This window comes from Petromyzon marinus, chromosome 8 (assembly GCF_048934315.1).
Source record: "Petromyzon marinus isolate PM22_M1 ecotype Great Lakes invasive population chromosome 8, UKy_Petmar_22M1.pri1.0, whole genome shotgun sequence".
In the NCBI taxonomy this organism is placed as follows: domain Eukaryota; kingdom Metazoa; phylum Chordata; class Hyperoartia; order Petromyzontiformes; family Petromyzontidae; genus Petromyzon; species Petromyzon marinus.
The window spans coordinates 9245292-9268182 of record NC_133674.1 but is presented as its reverse complement, the minus strand read 5'-3'; the positions used below and the strand labels follow the sequence as shown (position 1 = coordinate 9268182).

General features: G+C 45.6%; 2 protein-coding genes across 6 annotated transcripts in view; one reads left to right on the top strand and one right to left on the bottom strand.

The window, feature by feature from the left end:
* Nucleotides 1-1866: 1866 nt before the first annotated feature.
* Nucleotides 1867-20829, bottom strand: CBR1 (carbonyl reductase 1). 2 transcript variants are annotated; one of them, XM_032949653.2, is made up of 6 exons: nucleotides 20709-20829; nucleotides 15477-15520; nucleotides 13478-13773; nucleotides 7408-7658; nucleotides 5297-5441; nucleotides 1867-2469 (listed from the first exon to the last, which is right to left on the bottom strand). In XM_032949653.2, exons 3-6 carry the CDS (start codon nucleotides 13767-13769, stop codon nucleotides 2321-2323), a joined length of 837 nt encoding a protein of 278 aa, XP_032805544.2. In that variant the 5' UTR covers nucleotides 13770-13773; nucleotides 15477-15520; nucleotides 20709-20829; the 3' UTR covers nucleotides 1867-2320. The 2 variants fall into 2 exon arrangements, with proteins under 2 accessions (XP_032805544.2, XP_032805545.2); XM_032949654.2 differs by lacking the exon at nucleotides 20709-20829 and adding an exon at nucleotides 16143-16241.
* Nucleotides 20830-21018: 189 nt separating this feature from the next.
* LOC116940207 (disintegrin and metalloproteinase domain-containing protein 12-like) overlaps nucleotides 21019-22891 on the top strand; it is a 39985-nt gene continuing 38112 nt past the window's right edge. For 3 of the 4 annotated variants that reach the window (XM_076065611.1, XM_076065614.1, XM_076065613.1), the window contains exon 1: nucleotides 21129-22418. In XM_076065611.1, coding sequence (XP_075921726.1) covers nucleotides 22358-22418 — 61 coding nt within the window. In that variant the 5' untranslated portion in view covers nucleotides 21129-22357. The other variant, XM_076065615.1, reaches the window with a different exon arrangement.

The window sequence follows — 22891 nt, the reverse complement described above, 5'->3', positions numbered from 1 at the left end:
GTAAACACCAGGTCTAACACGGCAAGCACCAGGTCTAACACGGCAAGCACCAGGTTTAACACTGTAAGCACCAGGTTTAACATGGCAAGCACCAGGTTTAACACGGTGAACACCAGGTTTAAAACAGTAAGTACCAGGTTTAACACGGTAGGATTTCGCCCGGTCTTCGCACCTGGATAGGCTCAGTGCCGGATCAAGCTAGTGCAGGGCCTATAGCATATGTTGTAAAGGGGCCCTAAATAAAAAAAAACGTAAACATTAAAACACATTTTTACTTGCATAGTAAAGTAATTGTATTTTTTCATTTGATATACAGCCAAAGAATACAAATCGTTAACCTTAAATGCCCAGTCGTTCATAAAAGTTGAAGGCGGTATAGTACTATAGCAAGAGCAAGTGCTGAATCACTGAACCGGAATTGATAGCTTGAAAGTATTTAGCGCGGGGCCCTTGAAAGTGCGAGGCCCGTAGCATTTGCTACTAGGATAATCCGGCACGAGATAGGCTCACAGTGATCAACATCGCATTTGACTTCTCCATTTCAGAGCGAAGACTACGCAATTCTGGCCAATCGCCCGATGAAGCTGTTTGCTGCAATCGCCAGCAAAACCGCGTGCTCGAAAAGTAAATGTCGTGGGTTTGCTCTCCAGCACACCGGTGTGCTGAAGTAGCAACTCTTTGGAACGTTTTGTTTACGTGACAAACTTTACTAATTGGTGGTGGCGGGTTTAACGACACATTTATACTTGGGCGATCAAGCCCAAAGAGAAACCTTTATGATGGTAAGAACCGCTGACTTCACTCGTATTTGTCGTGTGGCGGAACAGTGGGGGAAGGAGGCGGATTGTCCGCCTGTGTAGTCATCGCCACCGCCTCCAGCGTCCAACTGTGGGCCTCCATAACAGACCGTACAACGTATAACGACGCGATGCCCGATCCACACACGAAGCAGACATCGCAGCGATGCACTCCGCTGCTCCTGACGCGGTTATCTGGCTTGAGCACCTGAGTGTGAAATTGTAGTCGTTGCTCTGCATCAGCCATACGAAAGAAGACTGCCTCCCATTGCTTGGCGGGACGTCCAACCGCAGTGAGCGAGTGCGGGAGGGACCAGCAGTTGCTGGGCACATGTCCGTGATGGGCAGCGCAGGGCGGATTCCTCATCAGCTGCAGCGATTTGGGGGCAGATCGATATAACCAGGCCGAGTGGATCAAGCGGTGGTGAGAGCGGTTGGGGTTTTGACTCGGCCCATCATCCCTCCAGGATCAATAAGTACCACTGTGTGGGGAAGTCAACAATGATTGTCCTCAATTGATAGACTCGTCCCACCATAGGAATGTGGAATTTAAGCCACTGGATTAGAGGCTGTAAAATAGATAAGCACCGCCTCATTTGAGCAGATCGCTTTAATGGACAGAATCGATTACATTGCGGTGGCAATTCATTGATGTACAGTAGAGTATTTAAGTAATGTAGTAATGCCAATTTTCTTGTTCGTATTCTCAAATTGTGTGCATGTGCTTTTTGGCTGCTTTTTAATGCAAGCGACGAGTTTAAATTTTTCGTTAATCAGGCAAAGGCTTCAGCTGTTTGCGGAAGAGTTTTGTATTTTGGTGAATGTGTTGTATACCTTGCTTGGTACTTGTTTTTTTGTGTGTTTGATTTTAGTTCGTCTGTGTGGGAAGGCAATTTACAAAGTTGGATTTGTTCTCCACATAAGTTAGCGTTTTCAAAGTGTGAGAATTTCCCAACGCTCGTTCCAACAATCCACATGGATTGATTGCTTCGAGTCGTTTAATAAAAAAAAAAAAACTCTTCAAAATCGTTACACAAACCAAACCGAGAAATAAACATGCACAATTAGAAACGAGCGTTCGATGCATTTATTGTTTTTTAAAGCGCTTATTTTTCTATATTTTACCAATACAATCAAAAGATCAATTCTAATTGCTCCCATTTCTTCAAATGCAATTTCTCCAGTTAACATTGTTCAAATTAAGCAATAAATTGTGTGGGTTTTAGAAAGATTGCATGCAGGTTTTTAGAAACGATTATAGGCTCCCTGCTGATCCCATGAGCGAGGTACACGGTGCATCACTGCACATTACAACCAGAGGCCCATTCCGCCCGAGCAAAGACTCGGGCGTTAAAATAAAACCTCCCCAAATTTCCCATTTACCATAGGCAACTATTATGAAGGGTCGCAGCGTGCATAAGAATTTATCAAATATTACTATCCTTCCGAAAAATATGCGGCGATTATTGTGAAGATTAGGGTGGCGATGAAGCCGTTTCCCCCGATGAGGCCCGGGTGGTGAATCACCAGGGTTCCGCTTGTTTCTCGCTCACGAACCGCCCGTGGGGCTCGCCGGCTCCCGGAGGCAACAGCGCCAGGAACAGCGGCGTCTCAGCCCCCTCCTCGGGGCTCTTTGGGGCTTTTGGTCCCGCCATGTCTGTGCGCACCCAGCCTGAGCGGGCACAGAACGTGCGAAACACTCAAACGTTACGAGAAGCTAGCCCCCTTGCTCGGTGCACACGTGCAGCCTTAGGCAGCAGTAGCAGCAGCAGCAGCAGCATGTCCATATGAAGCGCGCCATCATTACAATAAATAATGGGAGCAATTAATACTTGGCAAAGCTGTTTAACCCTGGTGGAGCGCTTTGTTTTTTTTTGCATGGGCTGCGCCGAGACGGAAAGCCTTGCACGAGGCCTAAAGGGCCTCGCCAACACGCGAATGGCTCCCAATGACTTTCCACGCCCAACATGAACACACGGATAAGTGGCACTGCGGAGAAGTGCATGTGCAAACGATCAACATGTACTCGTACCCATGGAGTTATATCGAAGTAGTGATGAATTAGAAAGCGAGGCTTATGATGCACGATTGATTTTTGGGTTTGGTCACATTTCTGTTTCGAGATCCTCCATCACCTGACAACCAAATTAGATATTCAGGTGGTGTACACACATTTAACGCCCCAATTACTGGTGCTTCAGCTCATTGACCGTTAAGATGACTGGTAAGATAAACCATAGCGTCCACAACCAAACTTAGCCATGAGGTGCGACATTTCGCTTAAAACTGAATCATCTTCGGGACAAGTTCCAGGAATTCAGAATAAAATCCAGAAAGTCACCTGACGCGGCTTCTTAAATAGGTGTCATGACCTCACAAAACACCCAATAAGATTTAAACTAGATATTAACCATATTTATATCTAGTTTAAAATTAATCTGAGCCAACGATTAACAGTATACACGTTATTAATTACAACACTCAATATGAATCCTATTCTGTTGTAGATGTCGTTGCCCCCAAAGAAGTGCACTCAGGCTTCAGTTGTTTACACTATGGGTTCTACACTCCTAGACCTTTAGTCACGACTTTCAGATGACTTCTGCTCAGATGTTACCCATCTTCCACACACACACACGCAGAGTGTTTGGGAGATACACGATGCTATGTAGGCAGCAACGTGCGGAATGCAGTTTGCTGCATGAGGTCGGGTCAACGTGAGTATATTATTATCACAGTCGGGGGTCGTGGTTATGGACTACATAAGCCATCAAAATCAGCAGTTCAGACGAGGTCACTTCTTTCAACTATCTGTCATCCTCATTGCAGGAGAAGCCAAGGTCAGTGTGCGGTAGTCTAGCACAGTCGGGCCTGTCAGATGGGGCCCGATAGCAATGCCCTGCATCCTAGCGTCTCTTCGTGTCTCTCTGCATTTTATCCCCATCTCAGCGGATCTGTTTCAGCCATTGCGTCTGTTATGTCTGCAACTATGTAGTTTGTGCACATCTCTCAATATTTGCCTTTGTACATTGGCCGCCCTGATTCTATCACTGTCGCTCGATCTCTGTGTCCCTGTGCATCCTGATTTCTAGTCTTGGTGAGTTTCTGTCTTTCTCTACTCAAATGCTTTTTCTTTCTTCCGGAAGGTGCATCCAGACCATCTGTGAATTCAAATGCTATCAACAATGTAGGTGAAAAACTTGTATGAAAGTGCAAAAGTTGCAATCAGATAGAAAAAAGAGGGTAATTACGGAATTTATCTGCACGCGGTGCGAAGGAAGAGGCAACGCGCTTTGTGCGGAAGGTGAGCAAGGAAAATATTCGCATGCAAAGAGATGCAAGTGGCAAGAGTGGGCTGATCGTAAAACAACGATCTCCGTTGATTGAGCACCTGATTGGGATCGCATCTCAAGCCACCGTGCAAAGCGAGGAAGGACTGTGCGTGAAAAAACTGGGCAAGCAATAATAAGAACGGGGAGGATTAATGCGAGGGACTTAAGAAGAGCACTGATTACAGAAGCTCCTGCGCAAGAGGCAGAGAGAGAGAGAGAGTCGTAGAGCTGGGATCGTCAGTAAGGCAGACAGCTTTTGATTGGATTCCACCAAGAAGTGTTACTCTTGACTTGAACGCATCACCCCGCACGTGGAAGGAGTACTCCAGTCTGGGCTAGACTGGTGGAGTGTAGTGAGAGGAGGCACTGCTTCCTACACAGATGAGTCTCTTGAGAAACGACCCCAAGCTGCTGTTCTATGTTTGTGTCTCTCTCCCTCTCTCTCTGGCTGTACGTCTCCGTATGTATCGCACAACTGCTTATTTATGTCCGCGTCTGCAAGTCTCCCTGCCGCTTTCTCTTTATCTCCCACATTCCCGTCTCCGGCAACACTTTCAATGTTGCTCTGTCTTTCAATAGCTCCGTCTCCGTCCAAGTGTCTCTCTTGACTTCTCGTCTCTCTCTCTCTCTCTCCCTCTCACAGCCTCAATATCCAAATTGCTGTGTTTCTAAACCTTTAGCTAATAAATAGCAAAATAATAATGATCGTAAGGATGCATTTACAAATTGTATTCCATGTAATGCCTCAGTTTTCATGTGCCTGGCTGTGCACGGGAGCACTCTGGCGCAAACTGTCGAGGCAAGTTGCGCATCTGAACCGAGGCACTCACTACAGACGAATTCACTTCCACTGGACACTTGCTCTGCAGACTCCCTCGCTTTATACCAAATCGCGCCTAAATACGCACTTGTTTTTAAGGGCTAATTTCTATTTCTTGAATTGTTTTGGGGTTGGATTTTATTGGTGTGAGCCTGAAGGTGTGTGTTTTGTACAGTGCCTTGTGATTGGTGCGTTAAAATCAGAACTAAGATGCAAGTTCATGGTTAACTTTGCAATCAATTAGTCTCTGCAATGTATTGAACAAGGTCATGCCTCAACGTAGCAAGTCAGAACATATCCTTACTTTCTAACCGTATTTTACAAGTCACATTCCATTTTACACATACCTGGACAGCAAGCATTCAGCAAGATGTTGTCATTCGGTCGATTACGACTTAATTCTCTTGCGTGGATGAGTGACATCACAGTAACCCCGATTTTGGACACTCCGTAGGCCGAATTCGCCCATCCGTTGTCTTGGTGCCGTCCTTGCTTTAAGACAGATGACAATCACTCGGTGGTAAGTAAAAAGTGTTACGATGTGGTTAACAAGCAGATTTGCGTTGGCATATACACGCAAAATGTACGGCATATTCTCAAACCAAGAAGACTAATTCCTGGCAACAAATGCCATGTGTGCATCACTCAAATTAACCGTCATGCTCCCTCGTTATGAAAGGGCAATGATTAGGGCACAGACACAGTTCATCCACTCAGCGGAACACATCACGGGCAGAGACGACGTCCGCTCAATCCTCGCAGCGGCTTTTGGCTGGGCCATCAAACAAAGAAGGTCACACCGCTTCGCGCGCTTTCAGATGCGCCTCTGCGGCCGTCTGGAATGCTCTTCCTTCTGATAGCCACTGGAGCTATGCACTTTTAAACCATCTAGATTGCCAACTAATTTATCTAGAATTGCTGTTTGCGTTTAGTTTGTTGTCCTTCCCCCGCTCCTCCGGTTAGCACGTTTGGATACGTTGAGTGCGAAAGAAGTTTAACATACATACATAGACCGTAAATCCTGGATCACTCGCACCCTTGCTTTCCCAACAGAGGTAAGCCCTACATGTTTTTGCAGTCTGATGGGCAAATAGATATCGTGCTTACGCCATCAAACTTCCAAAGGTTTAGATTATTTGGAGATGCTACATTAGCGGTGGTGCAATAGCACAATACAAAACTCACATTCGTCAAAAACACTGTGGCCTTAAAAGAAAACATTTCATATATTTATTTTTATTGAAGGCTTAAATAAGTAACTCGTGAAGTCGCAATGAAACATTAATTATCCATCACTGTACTCTATGAATACTGTATTTTAGAACACACTGTAACGTCTCGTTACTAAGTATGACTTGACACAGGCTATCATACTTACTGCCCTGTTTTACATAGTGTTATATTTGCAAAACACAGTGAATGTGGACATGTTATCTTTTCACATTCATCCTACTGTATTTACCTACCCATGCTAAAACCCATATACACTTCCTCAAGAAGCTATCAGCAGCCAATCATAGCAACCCGATCCGCTGCCTATTGGGGCATCAGAGCCAATCACAGTGATCCGATCCACTGCTTATTGGGGTTTCGGCAATAGAGCCAATCATAGTGATCCGATCTGCTGCCTATCGGGGCATCAGAGCCAATCACAGTGATCTTGCAAGGATGGTTCTGCACAGTGATGGTAAACCCAAGAGACAAAACATTCTCATGAGAGGCAAATCTGTGACAAAGCCCAGTAAAATATTTAATAACAATACTGTTTACAATGGGTAATATAAAAAAACTAAGATGAATTAATCATAATTTACGGACTTTATCCAAAAGCAACACATCCACTTATCCACGTTGCGTGCGATTAGCTATGTGACGCTACGTCCAGTAGGGACCAGAAATGGTGGCCTGAGCAAGGCTGCACTGCTGTAGATTTGTGCTTGCCGTTGTGTGCAGCCAATGTGGCAGTGCAGCTGCTGCACGTCGAGGAGTCTCAACACCCGAGCTCGTCTCAGGCCAGCATTTCCAGCTTCGCCTGTGCCTACAACACATGTGAGAGGCCAGGCCTCAATCTCCCTCAAGCTCTTGTTGTGTAGACATGCGCAGAGAGCCTGAGCGCGCTGGCCTATCTGACAGGCCTCTGAGGCATCATCAATTAGGGAAGAAATACTACAAGGTTAGTCAGGCGGGCCATCAGTGCACTGACATGTATATGGGAGTGAACTATATATTCAAATAAGTAGCTATAAAGCTACTTTTTACAGATGTCCAGTAGTTTCACAGATGTCCAAAAGGAGTGTGGCCGTAAGATAGTTGCATCTTATTAGTAATATTTGCTGGGAATCCAAATAAGAATGTAAAATGCAAGACAAAATATAACATGTTCAAAATGTATGACGTCAAATGCAGAATTATTATCGCCACAAAACTTTACATCAATGAGGGAAAGAAGTCAACTTACCTTTGCGTCTTCGACGAAGCGATTCATCAGCTCGGTGAGTTCCTCTTCGGTGATCGTTTCACTGCGAAACTGGGCCTGGAGCTCAGCGCTGCAGCCAGCTAGCGCGCGTTTACTCTGCATACTGGACACGTTCACCACGCGTCCTCCAGGGCGCACCAGCTTCAGGAGAACCTTCGACACCGCCAGCGTCCCAAAATAGTTGGTTTGCATCGTTACCTCCGCCTGTGTTCCAAACGGTGTCGTGTCAGCCACTAGTACAAGGAACAAAACACGTTATTTAGCGATACACCGTACGAACAATAAAAAAAATAGCAAAAATCTCAAACAGGACACTCTGGAATAAAGTCATGAAGAGTGAAGCTACTGCTGTTCTGTTCATGGCAACAGAAAACTAAAGTGTGTCAATCTTGGAGGTTCTCCATTTACAATCTCAATTCCAATTGAACAACAAAGTACTAGGGTCACGTTGCTTCGAGGATTATCTTGAACAATGAGATTTTATTTAGACAGAGAAAGCCCAATGAGTTTAAGACCATCAGGAGGGTCATGATGCATGGAAGTTTTGCCGTGTAATTGTCAAGCGATGCTCAATGTTTCGATTTAAAGCTTTCGTGACTGCAAGGATTCATCTTCTTGGTTATTTCGGTAAAGTTACGTAGAATGAGAATAAAACAATAAAACAAAATAAGACAATAAAATTCTCACGACGTTTCGGCCACAACAACGTCGTGAGAATTTCATTGTCTTATTTTGTTTTATTGTTTTATTCTCATTCTACGTGACTTTACCGAAAGAACCGAGAAGATGCTCAATGTTTCGCACTCTTATAACCAAAGCCATCATTTTGATATGAAGCAGCGATGGCGAGATGTTCACTCCCTCGCCTGGCACGCAGGAGGTCGTGGGTTCGACCCCGACGCCTGCTGCTCTATATTTGGAGTTTGCGTGTTCTCCCTGCGATCGCGTGGACTTTTCCTCCGGGTCCTACAATTTTTCCCTAAACATTTAGAATAAACATCACGAGTTCAGAGTATTTGCCTGCGGTAAATTTCCACGTGATGAGCCACTTCGTTGAGCTGTCATTTTTGACCAGGTCTCTCTTGAAAAAAAGAGTTATACCCTAAACCCTCGCTATGCGCAAGTTTTGCATAGTCGCGAGTTACTAAATGCATTACCATTCCCCCCCCCCCCCCCCATTTTTCCCTTTGAACAAGGTTTCTGCATTCGTGAGCATTTTCAAGAACGCAACCATTGCAAATAGAGAGGGTTTACTGTATAGCTCAGTGGGCCTTACCTGGTAAAAGAGAAAAGTTAATATATATTTTTTATAGTTTTAGTTGAACTCAACTGGATATTGCAACAATATGGGTAGAATGGGTCTTGAAAAGTCGAGAGCGTCATTGGATGCGGAACGAATTTTTGCCATCCCGCGGGGAAGTGAATGCAGCGGGCGGCTTTTTACCATGCGGTTTGCTGTTTGACGTTTGCCACACAGCGGAACACATTGTCAACAGTTCAATAACAATGCTTTACTTCCTAGTTTGTTAGGAAAATATGAACCAAAAAATATATATTTTTGTTGACGAGTGGTAATTTCATAACAACACATCCAAGTATTAGGATCCACATTGTATCATTTATGTAGCAGTCTTTGCTTCACTAGTGATACCATCAATGGACTTGCTGAAGAGCCTATTCACACAGCATGGGCCTAATGAGTGAACTAGCTCCTGTACCTATCCAATTCTCTTAATACCATTCACACCACACGTCATCCGAATAACGAATAAACATTTCCCACACAGATTGGTTATTGCAGAGAGCGCAATAACCATTAAATAACTGCCGTCTGCTTCACAGTGAACGTTAAAGATCCCCTGACATCATTCGAAACGAGTATTCTGCACTGGCGTCTTGGGTCCCAATTTGGCAAATGACTCAATTGGGATTACACATGGCAGTAATTGCCCCCTACTGGTAGACTAATGCCCGCTTGCAGATCAGGTGTGCCGAGTCACTTCATGCTGTACTGGGACAGCTGTCACTTTCTCACGTGTGCAGACGAGATGCAAGTCACCGTTTACTGCATTGTAAAGCACTCCGAGAGGCCCCGGCGTGAACGACGCTCTATCAAAAATAGGTCACTGTCATGGATCATCATCATTTCCACACATTGCTACGCCTGGAAAATGTACAGCAGTCTATCCATATACACTTCATATGTTATGAACAAAAAAAACGACAAAACTCCTAATCCAACTGCTGTAAAATAAAAAAAATAAAAACCCCTACCACAACAGCGCTTACAATGCCAATTCCCAGACCTATTGTAATTTTTTTTAGTAAGACTGACAACACACACACTTTTGCAATAAAAGTGATTTTATTGAAAAATACAAAATTACCATGAGGCTGCCTGCGTGGCAGCCTGTGGATGTCGGTGCCTGGCAGAGCAAGCGGATAGTGGGCCACGCACGCTCGGTGCGCGAGCCGGGATGCACGCGCACCGAGTGCCTCCCGGCTCGGGGAGGCGTGTGCACGCAAAAGCGTGCGCGCGTTTGTGTGTCGGCGTGTTTCCACACGAGCGCTTCTGGACCACCCAATCCTCCAAACAAAGTGGAGGCTCGCTTAATCGACTGGGCCTGTCTGCCATTTTTTTAGTTGTCCTTGAAGAAGATGGATGAAAGCGGTCTCTTAAAATTACGAGCCACGTTCACGCATCGGTCTCGACGTGACATCCTGCCTGCTCTGATGAATGAAAACTCTCCACTGCTCTCAAGCCCTTGACAGAACGGCTTTAAAATAGTAAATTCTGTCGATTTGCCAATCAAACATGGAAAAGAAGTAGCATCGGGATAATCATGTTCTGTTAAAACAGACAACTTTTTTTAATTACACAACAAAAAGATTGATATTTCTAGGCAAATCCAAGTAATTAAGCAATGCCCTCACCCACACAATCGAGATGCTGCATACATGTTTAATTAAAAACATAATGGACTGGTGTAAGCAATATTCCCTTTAGATAAATATGAAAACAAAATGTGCAGTTATTTGGGACTCGTTTACAACTGGTTGGAATATCACCGAACAGGGAACATTGCAGGCTATAAAAGACCAATTATGCAGAGACCCTAGACTTTGGACATCATCCTGGACTCAAATCTGTTTTGCTCAATCATGATACAGTCAAATCTAAAAAAACGTAATCTATGTCGGACTGCTTGTTTGTTAAACATCCTATGCCAAGGGTAGAGACGGCCCTCTTGGCTGGTTCTACTGAGGCTCAATTATCACAAAAAATGTTTTTTCCCCTGGGTCTTTCTGCAAAGGGTATAAAGAGGTAACCAGATGCACAGCTCTGAAGCACACCTTATTTAAAAATGCTGGGATCAAGTGACTCCTCTCTGGAAGAAAATGCACTGGATCCCGACATTTGAGATGCCAGTTATTGATTCCATTATAGTCGCATGAAGTGCTCCGAGAATTGGCCTCTACTCAAAGTGTATTTCTATCATCGCCCAGCGAGGCAAATCATCTTCATGATCAGCACCCATGATCAATCCACTGCCGGATGACGGCCTTCCCCAAGAGTGAGGCAAACTCATTCTGGCGATCGCCAACTTCTCCACGAGTACCCAGAGACTTCCAAAAGCTGCTCTGTCTGCACACCTAACCATGCAATAGCTACCCTTAAGCCTCAGGCTTAAATCCAGGCAGCCGTTATGGATACGCGTCTCTGAAACATAAAGACAAAAGCACTCGATGGTCTGAATGTTGGGCGGCTAAGAACGTGGCAAACAAAGACATCATTGAGGACCCGACCATGGAAGTACCGAGATTCTCTCATGACAACTGTGGACCACACTGGCGCAGCATGGGAGATGCGCGTCGTCATACACGTTGCTCCACAAATGGAATATCAAAGAATTGCCAAACTGCGACTGTGGAACAGCCCAAACCATAAAACACATCACCGAGAAGAGCGCCATCCACGCACACCCTGGCGGTATTGCTGCGTTCCACACAGCGTCTCCTGCTGCCTTGGATTGGACCTGAACATTCAACTTTGACAAACTGTTTCTTCCCCCCCCCCCCCCCATGCCATATGAAAGAAGAAGAACCTGTGGTTCAGTCCACAAAAACAAGTTAGTTTATGGCCATCTCGAGACTTTTTATTTTTCATGCATACATCAGGTCGCCCCAGACAAATAGCATTGTAGCTGGTTGCGATGAAAAAGATGGGAAGTTGTGTTGAAATTGTTCCTACTACTAGCCCATTAGGAAAGTGTGTTTGTGGATTGGTTGTCATTTCTCCATGTGCCATAGTAGTTCTACGACAGCTGGTTCACTCGCCCGGCCGCTACTTTTTCTCGGCTGTGCTTGGGGACACGTTGAGAGTGAAGTACAGCAGAAAAGGATAAGGATGATCATCAATAAATGAATCATTTGGCAGGACCCTGGGGTCCTGCAAAAATCAGGTAAATAATTCTTATTTTTCAGTCCGCCCAGACTCGCGCCAACAAGCGCCAGCAGGCGGCGATCAACACGATGGGCGTCACCCCACCGGCCAAACGCGAGCCCCGGGGGGCGTCCGCCGCAGTCGCGCGCGGCGACGACGCCCTCCGGTCAGCCGTCGATCCTCAGCTTCTTTGCCAAGGCGAGCCCGCCCCCCAGGCAGTGAATTCATCGTGTTTGTGTAATTTTTCAACTTTTTACGAAACTTAGTGCCCCGAGTAGCTCTCGAAGAGGCCAATCAATTGACCGCTAGTTTTGTTGTCGGTAAGGCAAGACTCGTGTCGCTATGCGGTTTTTCCCACCCCGGGGCAGTGATGGGACCCCGGGGTCCCGCCGAATGCTTCAAATGTATAAAATGTTCCTCTAAAACTTCCCGAATTTAGATGTTGTGTAAATATAAAATGCACGTTTTAAACTTTATCTCCATATATATAAAAGGCAAAGTTGTGAATGTGTCTCTGTTCAAAATGTTTAGCGTACTTCCCGATATGCAACAAATTGGAAATTTGCCATGTGGGTACTTTCCAGACTGTACAGCATGCAAAAATTATAAAAATACACTTTTGTGTTTTTTTGGGGGGGAGCTCAATAATGCATATATTTTTTGCACGGCAAGTGAGCTGTGACGTCAAATCTTATTTAAATAATTTCGCATATCACCAATCACATTGCCAAAAACGTTACTTTTTAGATCACAAAAAAAGCATTAAATCATGAACTACAATTTGGAACTTACCCCGAGTAAGAAAGGAAAATATACCAGGCAGCTTTTCTGCTTAGGAGAGTCGTGCTCATGTCAAGGCCTGCAGAGAGATTCTGGCTGCGAAGCTGTGAAGCTGGGAATCCACCCGTGATGAGATCTGAAGTGAACTGTAGCCAGTTGTCTCAGCTGATCACCATTTCCCCAAGACACCATCGCCTATATTTGGGTTTTGTTTAACTTGGCCCCACGCTACGGTTTAGAGAATTGTGAGACGATGGAGATGCGGTTTTTAAACCACTGTTCAGAGAAAGTGGCTCATTTCTAGAGATACAAGTGGGATAAAAACGGTGATACAATCCAAAAAGGTGGTCAAGAACATAGTTAAATGTAATTGCACTTGGTAAAACAATAGAATCTTTATTTAGACTGGAGGAATCCGATGAGCCATGAAGCTCTTTTTCACAGATGTCCAGTAGGGATGGGGTCAGCAAGTTACAACAAACAAAGGTAAGCAAGTCACGCAAAAAATATATAAATAGAAAGAAAGTATATGGGTGCGAATTGCATACGTACGTAAAATCCGACCGATTTTTCAACATAAATGCATGACAGAGATACCATGAGAAAGAGTAAAGAAAACTAGCCACAACCGATCTGGACAGAATTGAAGTGAAATACACTTTCAGCAGCAAGACTGAAATAAATGGCGCTGATATAACAATTACATAATCCTCAAATCATTAACAAAACACAGCTTACATTTTATGGAAACACCACACCCCAATGACAACATGAATGATCTTGGTCATGTTTTTCTCGAGTAAACCGACACTTTTGTATACTGCTCACCTTTGAACGCGATTCCAGCATTGTTAATCAAAATGTCAATGCCTCCGTACTTCTCGCGCACAAAGCCCGCAAAGCTGTCGATGCTCTTCTTGTCAGTGATGTCCAGCTGATGGAACACTGCCTCCTGGTCCCCGTGAGTCAAGGTGGACAAGGCTTGGAGGGCACGCTGGCCATTTTCTTCGTTACGCGCCGTCAATACTATGTCTCCGGTCCACTTGCCGCAGAGCCCTTTCGCAACGGCCAAACCAATGCCCTTGTTGGCGCCTGTAACGACCGCTACTTTCTTTAACATTTCTCTGTCAAAAGAGATTTACATTGCACATTTCATTATTGGCATTTTTTTGGTTATAATTATTATTGAGACATTTTATTTTTATTTTTAACCATACCCACAAACATAACAAAATATTTCACTTGGCATTAAAATATTAATTTATGGAAAAACACCATTGGCACTTATATCAGAACTGAATGCAACTAGAAATACACTTAACATGATCGTATATGATCGTTGATATATAATGCATGCGCAATATTTATTACGAAGGTCATTGGGGCGCATTGGTGACTGTACGTGGCAGTGTTAAGCATCACCGGGCTAGGGGAAGTCTTTCTCTCCACCACTGACTGGACGTGCTTGTTCAGTCTGTTCATGATAGGTCACAGTTACAAGCACTGGTGGAGCCAGTGGGGGGAGTGGCACGTGCCCCCCCAATGATCCGATCGAAATCCCTAATGTCGATTGAATCATTGGGGTTTATTAGTAATAAATCGGCACCCCACTGCCACTGTGTAGCATATGATTATGTGCCAGGACTCTATGAGATGATAGGACAATAGTCTGAGTCCATAATTGGCAATAAGTAACGACAAAGCAGTTATAAGTGACTCACATAATTTTGCGCAGTTGTGTATAAAGTACACGACTTCCCTGAAGTCATTCACCTTCAGCGAGCACGATGCCGATCACCCAACGCGGTTAGAATTCGACCCTCGATCGGTGGCTGCGCCATCGCCACACACGCGTCGAATAAAGAGCAAGAGACAAGTCCTTACTTACTAACAACTCCTCTATCATTTTTCATTGCTGGAGGGGTTGCCCCCCCCACCTGAAAATCATGGCTCTGCCATTGGTTACAAGTATCAAAAATAATTCTGAATAAACATGTACTTATATCGACTGGACTGCCTTAAGTCAGCTGAATATAGATTTGTTTTAATGACCAGGACACAATTGCCTAGTTGAAGCTGGGCCCAGTCAGGGTCATAAGCCTCATATAATAAATCCTTGTTTTAAGTTTGGTTGATGGCTGTTACCTAGTTTTATAGATTTTACAATCAGTGGCATTAAGAAAAATTGTAGCTTGAAATCATAATTCCACCACGTTGGGCAAAATGAGCATGTTGTTACAGTGAGTGCAGCCTCTGCTCAAGTTCAGCACATTGTGGGTGACCGATCACTACGAGGGAATTGCTCTTTGCAATCGCCCTCCTCACCTGCTTCTCCCTGCCCACCTCTTTGCTCCATCTCCCCACGTATGATCTCCTCGTCTGCCAGGCCTATTCCCCTCATTCACATCGTGTCAGCATGTCTCATCTGTCTTGCCTCTATTTCATTTTACACCATGTCTTAACAACAATCCTCTCACCTCACCTCCACTCACCTCACCTCCCTCATGGATTTTCCTGTCTGTCGCGTCTCATAAGTATCTCTGCTCACTGCAAGTCGGCACCCCATCCCCATTAGAGTGCCCAATTGTCAGTGCGAGTCTCGCCGTCAGATCACACCTCCACCTGCCAGAGCCTTCTGACCACATTTGATGCCGTCACTGGCCATTCAACTCATTGGGTATATTTAGCTGAAAGCAAACCTCTACTGAATGCACACCCAGAGTAGAGGAAGCACGGCTGAGTGATGCAATGGGACCGGACCATCCCATGGAAGACTCATGAGGGGTGATGATGGTGATAGTTAGAGAGGGGCATGTGGGTGACTCACAAGTGATCCGGATCCGCTCTTCAAAAGCTGGAGTTCTCCACACCCTGGCCCAACACAACATAGGACAACTTAGATGGGTTTGACGCAGCAATACAATGAGCAGATGTTCACTTTACAATCTCAATTCAAAGTTTTTCTGTCTGTAAATGTGCATTAGAGCAGCATTCCACATTCATATGGTGGGGACAAGTTGATTCACAAGATAACTACAATTAACATTTTATAGATCCTAGAGGAATAATGGGCTGCGTCGAACTGACAACCCATATGGACGGACGGCGCACCATGCCCCATGTTGTCCTCTTTCTCCCTGTGAGCTGAAAACGTCATTTTTTTCATAATTGATTTCTGGGTGAGGCCAAGTAATGATATGGGTAATTTAAGTAGTAAGACCCTCCAAACAAATTCAATCGTCAGACGTACAAGTGCTAAACGTTCCAATTATTGTTTAAGCTCATAGCAACTCTCACAACCAAATTTTGCGATTAGATTCGCAAAGTCCGACACTGCGCCAAACGACGCCGTTTTGGCTTCAGAGTGACGCCTGCATTACGTCCGTACGAATACGAACCGTTTAATTCAAAGTACTGTATCAAAAGAATCATGGCTTATTTTAAAAAAAAAACAAAGGCCAAAACAAATGCGTCTGCCAACAAGAGGCGTTACCGTCACATGGATGCCACCGGCAGTCTGAAGTTGTGGGGGCTCTTAACCTCGTAATGATTCACTCTGGAATTCCCTTCCATTGGTCTCTTTTGCGAAGCTCTTCGGGAACAAAAACGTTGCTCAGTTCGAGAAACGCGTCCACTCTCACCTGTTGCAACACCTACAACGATGTTTGTTGATGGCAGTTGAACGCTTTGAACCTCTCGCTTCTTAATGTTTTTGTATCCTTACAAAAGCCCAAGTGTTAAATGTCATGTTAATGATTAACCACTTACACAACCGTTTGCTTAACTGACTGACTCCGTTGAGTTGCATAGACGCTGCCAGTGTGACCCCTTATCCAGGCCAGCACAAGCAGCGCCATACGACACACCCTGGCAGTACCTGTGCAGTACTAATGCAGTACTGTAACGATACATATGCAGTACTCTGTGTTTCATGTTACAATATTGTGTAAGCACTGTGTAACAGTGCACTCTGTGAAAGTGCATAGGCGGTAGTGTAACACGGAAACTCATGAGTACTGCATGTACGGTACTGTGCAACCACTGTTACAGAACACATTTTATGATTTTAAGGACACATCCGGAACTATTGTACTTCTAATTTTACACGCAAACTGCGACAAAAAAACACATAGGTGAATAATTGCACAATTTTCCCAATGGGAATGTAAATATCTTTAATCATACTTCACACCACGCCGGTCGGTGCAAATTAGCGGAGGCAAAAAAGATTAGCTTTTAAAATAGAATAAAAAAAATTAAAGTAAAGATTTGTTTTATTTTAGCAGGTAAGGTCCACTTGGCAATGTCGCTCTTTTTCAGAGGCGACCTGGCCACAAGTGATAGCTCAACGAAGTGACTCATCACGTGGAAATTGATAGCAGCCAAATACTCTGAACGCATGATGTTGATTCTAAATGCGGAAAGAAAAAACATAAGACCCGGAGAAAAAATCCACGCGACCACAGGTCGGGGTTGAACCCACGACCTCCTGTATACCAGGCGAGGTAGTTAACATCTCCTAACCACCGTGATGATGAGAAACAAGGACAAATCTAAATATACAGCAGGCGTCAGGGTTGGGATGTAACCTAGTCCTCCTGTAGACCAGGCGAGGTAGTTAACATCTCCTAGCCACCGTGATGATGAGAAACAAGGAAAAATCTCAATATACAGCAGGCGTCAGGGTTGGGATGTAACCTAGTCCTCCTGTAGACCAGGCGAGGTAGTTAACATCTCCTAGCCACCGTGATGATGAGAAACAAGGAAAAATCTCAATATACAGCAGGCGTCAGGGTTGGGATGTAACCTAGTCCTCCTGTAGACCAGGCGAGGTAGTTAACATCTCCTAGCCACCGTGGCTTGGGCAGCACGAGCTGGCAGACGACAGAACCCCTCGTTACTCATTCTCCAAAGTCGGGAATCTCTTTAATTACCTAGGGGGGCAAATGCGACTTAAAAAGAGACACCTTCTTTTGGAAACACATTGCGAGTTGTCACCGAGACTCGGATCGCGCTTCTAGGCCTGCACGCAGGTGACTGTGGACCGCTTCGGTGTATATTGATTGTATAGGCACCAGGTGACTGTGGACCGCTTTGGTGTATATTGATTGTATAGGCACCAGGTGATTGTGGACCGCTTTGGTGTATATTGATTGTACAGGCACCAGGTGGCTGTGGACTGCTTTGGTGTATATTGATTGTACAGGCACCAGGTGACTGTGGTCTGCTTTGGTGTATATTGAGTGTACAGGCACCAGGTGACTGTGGTCTGCTTTGGTGTATATTGATTGTACAGGCACCAGGTGACTGTGGATGCTTTGGTGTATATTGATTGTACAGGCACCAGGTGACTGTGGACCGCTTTGGTGTATATTGATTGTATAGGCACCAGGTGACTGTGGACCGCTTTGGTGTATATTGATTGTACAGGCACCAGGTGACTGTGGACCGCTTTGGTGTATATTGATTGTACAGGCACCAGGTGACTGTGTATGCTTTGGTGTATATTGATTGTATAGGCACCAGGTGACTGTGGACTACTTTGGTGTATATTGATTGTATAGGCACCAGGTGACTGTGGACTGCTTTGGTGTATATTCATTGTACAGGCACCAGGTGACTGTGGACCGCTTTGGTGTATATTGATTGTACAGGCACCAGGTGATTGTGGACCGTTTTGGTGTATATTGATTGTACAGGCACCAGGTGATTGTGGAACGTTTTTGTGTATATTGATTGTACAGGCACCAGGTGACTGTGGCGTGCTTAAGCGAGAGTCGCCAGATGACCACAAATTTGTCCCACACCGTCGTCAATGCGTGCAGGCCGAGAAGCGCGATCCCAGCCTCGGTGTCAAACTCGAAACGTGTTTTGGAAGTTGTGTTTGCCCCCCCCCCCCACTCGGTGATTAAAAAGATTCCCGAGTTTGGAGAGTGAGTGAGGGGTTTTGTAGTCTGCCAGCTCGTGCTGCCTATACAATGGGACAACTTTGGCTGTTCGGACGCCACGGTGGCTAGAAGTTAACTACCTCGCCTGGTCTACAGGAGATCGTAGGTTCAATCCCTACCCTGACACCTGTATATATTGAGTTTGCGTGTCTCTCTCTCATCATCATCACGGTGGCTAGGAGATGTTAACTACCTCGCCTGGTATACAGGAGATCGTAGGTTCAATCCCAACCCTGACACCTGTATATATTGAGTTTGCGTGTCTCTCTCTCATCATCATCACGGTGGCTAGGAGATGTTAACTACCTCGCATGGTCTACAGGAGGTCGTAGGTTCAATCCCAACCCTGACACGTATATTTTGAGTTTGCGTGTCTCTCTCTCATCATCATTATGGTGGCTAGGAGATGTTAACTACCTCGCTTGGTCTACAGGAGGTCGTAGGTTCAATCCCAACCCTGACACCTGTATATTTTGAGTTTGCGTGTCTCTCTCTCATCATCATCACGGTGGCTAGGAGATGTTAACTACCTCGCCAGATATACAGGAGGTCGTAGGTTCAATCCCAACCCTGACACCTGTATATTTTGAGTTTGCGTGTCTCTCTCTCATCATCACGGTGGCTAGGAGATGTTAACTACCTCGCCTGGTCTACAGGTCGTAAGTTCAACCCCGACGCCTGCTGCTGTATATTTTGAGTTTGCGTGTCTCTCTCTCTTATCATCATGGTGGCTAGATGTTAACTACCTCGCCTGATACACAGGAGGTCGTAGGTTCAATCCCAACCCTGACACCTGTATATTTTGAGTTTGCGTGTCTCTCTCTCATCATCATGGTGGCTAGATGTTAACTACCTCGCTTGGTCTACAGAAGGTCGTAGGTTCAATCCCTACCCTGAAACCTGTATATATTGAGTTTGCGTGTCTCTCTCTCATCATCATCACGGTGGCTAGGAGATGTTAACTACCTCGCTTGGTCTACAGGAGGTCGTATGTTCAATCCCAACCCTGACACCAGTATGTTTTGAGTTTGCGTGTCTCTCTCTCTCTCTCCGCCGTGGTAGCGTGGAGTTTTCTCAGGGCCCTCTGGTGTTTCCTTCCCCATGATCAACATCACCAACGCGTTTCGAGTGCACGATTTGCATGCTGCGCTTTTCCACACGATGATTAGCCCCACTTCGTCGAGCTATACAGGGCCTTACCTTGTGCAAATAAAACAAAATAAGTTGTAGTTTGGTGCGATAAGTTCATAGGTCGCCTCGTGGGGCCTCGAGCGAGGTTGTACAACAAAGGCAAATATCCCCCGTGTAGCCTTAACAGACTGTAGGGGCAAGTGCTGTTAGCGAGTACCTATAAAGTTCGGTACGGCACATGAGGGTGTGGGTAGCCAGCACGCACGCCCGGCCGCCTTTGTCTCCCCCAGCGGCGATGTTTAACTACACACCCGTACCAGGTCCTCATTGGAGGCCGAGTCGACCCTAGGCGGAACGGGAATCGAACTCGGGTGGACGGGTTCGTGGCGCGGCGCTAACCACTGCGCCACCGCTCCACGGCCGATCGATTCCCCGTGCGTTGCGGGCACAGAAGAGGAGTAATTGTGATTAACCGCGTTGCTGGAAAGAGTAATGTTAACGAAAGAGTCGCAACGGCAATGTTGTAAAAAGAGTAAAAGATATTGTTAATGGTGATGGTACCGGTGAGTTGTGCAGATGACGATGTTAGTTATTGATTCTGATGCTGATTGTGTTCATGGCCATATAGTTGTTATGTAACGGTGTGATGTGAATGTTGATTATGATGATGTGAATAGTGATGTTATGATTCTGATGATGTGAATGGTGGTGATATCGTGATTATGAGAATGGTAGTGATGTCGTGATTATGAGAATGGTAGTGATGAGATTATGATGTGAATGGTGGTGATTATGTGGTTATGATGCTGTGAATGGTAGTGATGTCGTGATTATGATGATGTGAATGGTGGTGATGATATTCTTAGTTCTTTCGGTAAAGTCACGTTGATGTGAATGGTAATGATGATGTTATGATGATGTGAATGGTAATGTAGATGTTGTGATGATGATGTGAATGGTGATGAGCGTGCGTCGCTCACCGTAATCCTGAAACTCGGAAGAGGAGAGGTCTCGGCAGCCAATCAGGGCGCGCGACTTGACGTCACCCCGCGAAGTCGAGACTACGTCATAGCGCGTTGAAAAAGTGACGTCAAAATACGTCGAGACAGTGACGTCAAAAACGTTTAGACAGTCGGCGTCATAGCGTGGCGAGATAGTTGCGTCATAGACTGTCGAATTTATCGTGACGTCATCCACGTCAAGATAGTGACGCCATTGCGTAGCTATACAATGGCGTCATAACGTCTCGAGTTTAGCGTGACCTCATCCCGCGTGTCGAGGCGAGCGTGACGTCATCCGTTGAGTGCAGTTGCGGCGACCGGTGACATCACCTCTACGATGGATAGGTGTGGCGTCATGTCTCCGCGCGCGCTCAGACAAGGACAATGGCCGTGGTAAAATAATTAAGCAGACGATTCGACTACTTTCCATAATCTCTCCCTCCACGCAGCAAATATAAGCATATACGCATTCATTTATTTTTAAATAAATACAAATATAATAGGCGACGTTTAGGGCAATCGCCCTTCACAGCATGTTGTCTGAAACGCATTTTAATTGTTTTTTGTTTCTTAAGACCACACACTTGTTTTTTACGAACGTATTTTGAGTTTGATATATTTTTTTAAATGTCAGTTTGGGTCATTACACAAACTTACCGTGTCAACCCGTACGGTTTAACCGTATTCTTGTACTGGGACATTGCGTTTTCAGGTCCATACGGCGCACATCCGTTTCAATACGGGCAACATTTTTTTTGTCTATTTGTGTTTTTCCCTTGTGATGGGACTTTGCAGGATGAACGTTGAGATTTATAAGGGCACTGGGTGACCAATAAGGTCTGAATTGGTCTGTAATAAGGTAGGCACTGATAGGGTTTATGCATAAATGACTGGAGCGCAGCCGTGCAATTGGTGGTTTGCGTTGAAGGTGGTGCAGTCGGTGTGTCGGGAGGCCCTCGTCACTGAACACGTGGCTCCCGAGACCTGCAGGGCGACCCTACCACGTGCCGCCTTCTTCACCCATGTGCCGCACAGGGACAGCTGCTTTATACAAATAACTGCGGCTTGGTGGGTCCCCTAGGTGTAGAAAAAAACAACAAAATGCAGCTGTAGGTCATTGGAATGATTCAATACTAAACTACTAACTTTTTTTATTTTACCAGGCTAGGCCGACGGAGCTGTATAGCTCTTTTTCAGAAGCGACCTGGCCACAAATGATAGCCCAATGAAGTGGCTTATTATCATCACGTGGAAATGTATAGCAGCCAAATACTCTCAACGCGCGTTTCTAAAGTTTCTAAATGTGGTGGCAAAAACTGGAGGACCCTGAGATTTACTGTCAGGCTTTGAGTTTCTCAGTACAGTATCCTAAAAATGCAAATCCATACACAGTACATCCAAAGAGCTGAGTTTTATTTTCCTTGCCGAAGCTTCATAGGTGCTCGCTAACCGCACTTGCCCCGACGTCGTGTCAAGAGCTATACGGGGGATCTTTGTCTTTGTGTGGAGCACAGTGGCGGGACACGCCCTCCATTCATTCCACCCGGCAAACAATCGAACATCCCTCCGCACATCATCTTCATCATCTATCCACTACATCTCTCTCTCTCACTCTGCCATCGTCAGCCATGATTCTGTGGTGCGTCTGCTGCTTGCTGGACGCGATGGCGAGTGTTGTGGGAGTGCCCGGTAAGCCGCACGCGTTCTCGCCCACGGGCGGAGAGAGAGAGCCATGTGTGCGTCCATCTCTCTCTCTCTCTCTGACTCTCATCTATACCGCACACAGAATATCGTGACGGTCGGCGTGGGGCGTCGTGGGGACAATGATCCCCACAGTAAATAAGCGGACACACCCCCCCCCCCAACCCCTCCGCATAGCGAAGGGACAGGTATTGGGAGAGAAGGCGTATTGCAGTGTCTGGTTACTGGTTTATTGAGTGTGGTACATACGGACACGTGTTTGCGGGCATTTAAACCCCTACGCTGGGGATGACGGATGCGGCTGTGTGGGCCACGCTGCCTGCACGCTGCGTGGGCTATCGTGTGGAGCTGGTACTCTTTGGTGAATCTGTGTAAAACGAATAGCCCAGCAATCTTCCACGTTCCTTTGATAAGGATGTTAACGGAATTGCTCATCTCCTGGCTGGGACGGTCGGCTTCGA

What these genes read in the sequence shown, in the direction of transcription:
- CBR1 (XM_032949653.2), bottom strand. Translation starts at nt 13,769, where the DNA reads ATGTTAAAGAAAGTAGCGGTCGTTACAGGCGCCAACAAGGGCATTGGT. An exon ending in GCTTCGTCGAAGACGCAAAG is followed by an intron (nt 5,442 to 7,407) that starts GTAAGTTGACTT and finishes TCTGTCTTAAAG; the next exon opens with CAAGGACGGCACCAAGACAA. An exon ending in GCTGAATGCTTGCTGTCCAG is followed by an intron (nt 2,470 to 5,296) that starts GTATGTGTAAAA and finishes GTGCCCGCTCAG; the next exon opens with GCTGGGTGCGCACAGACATG.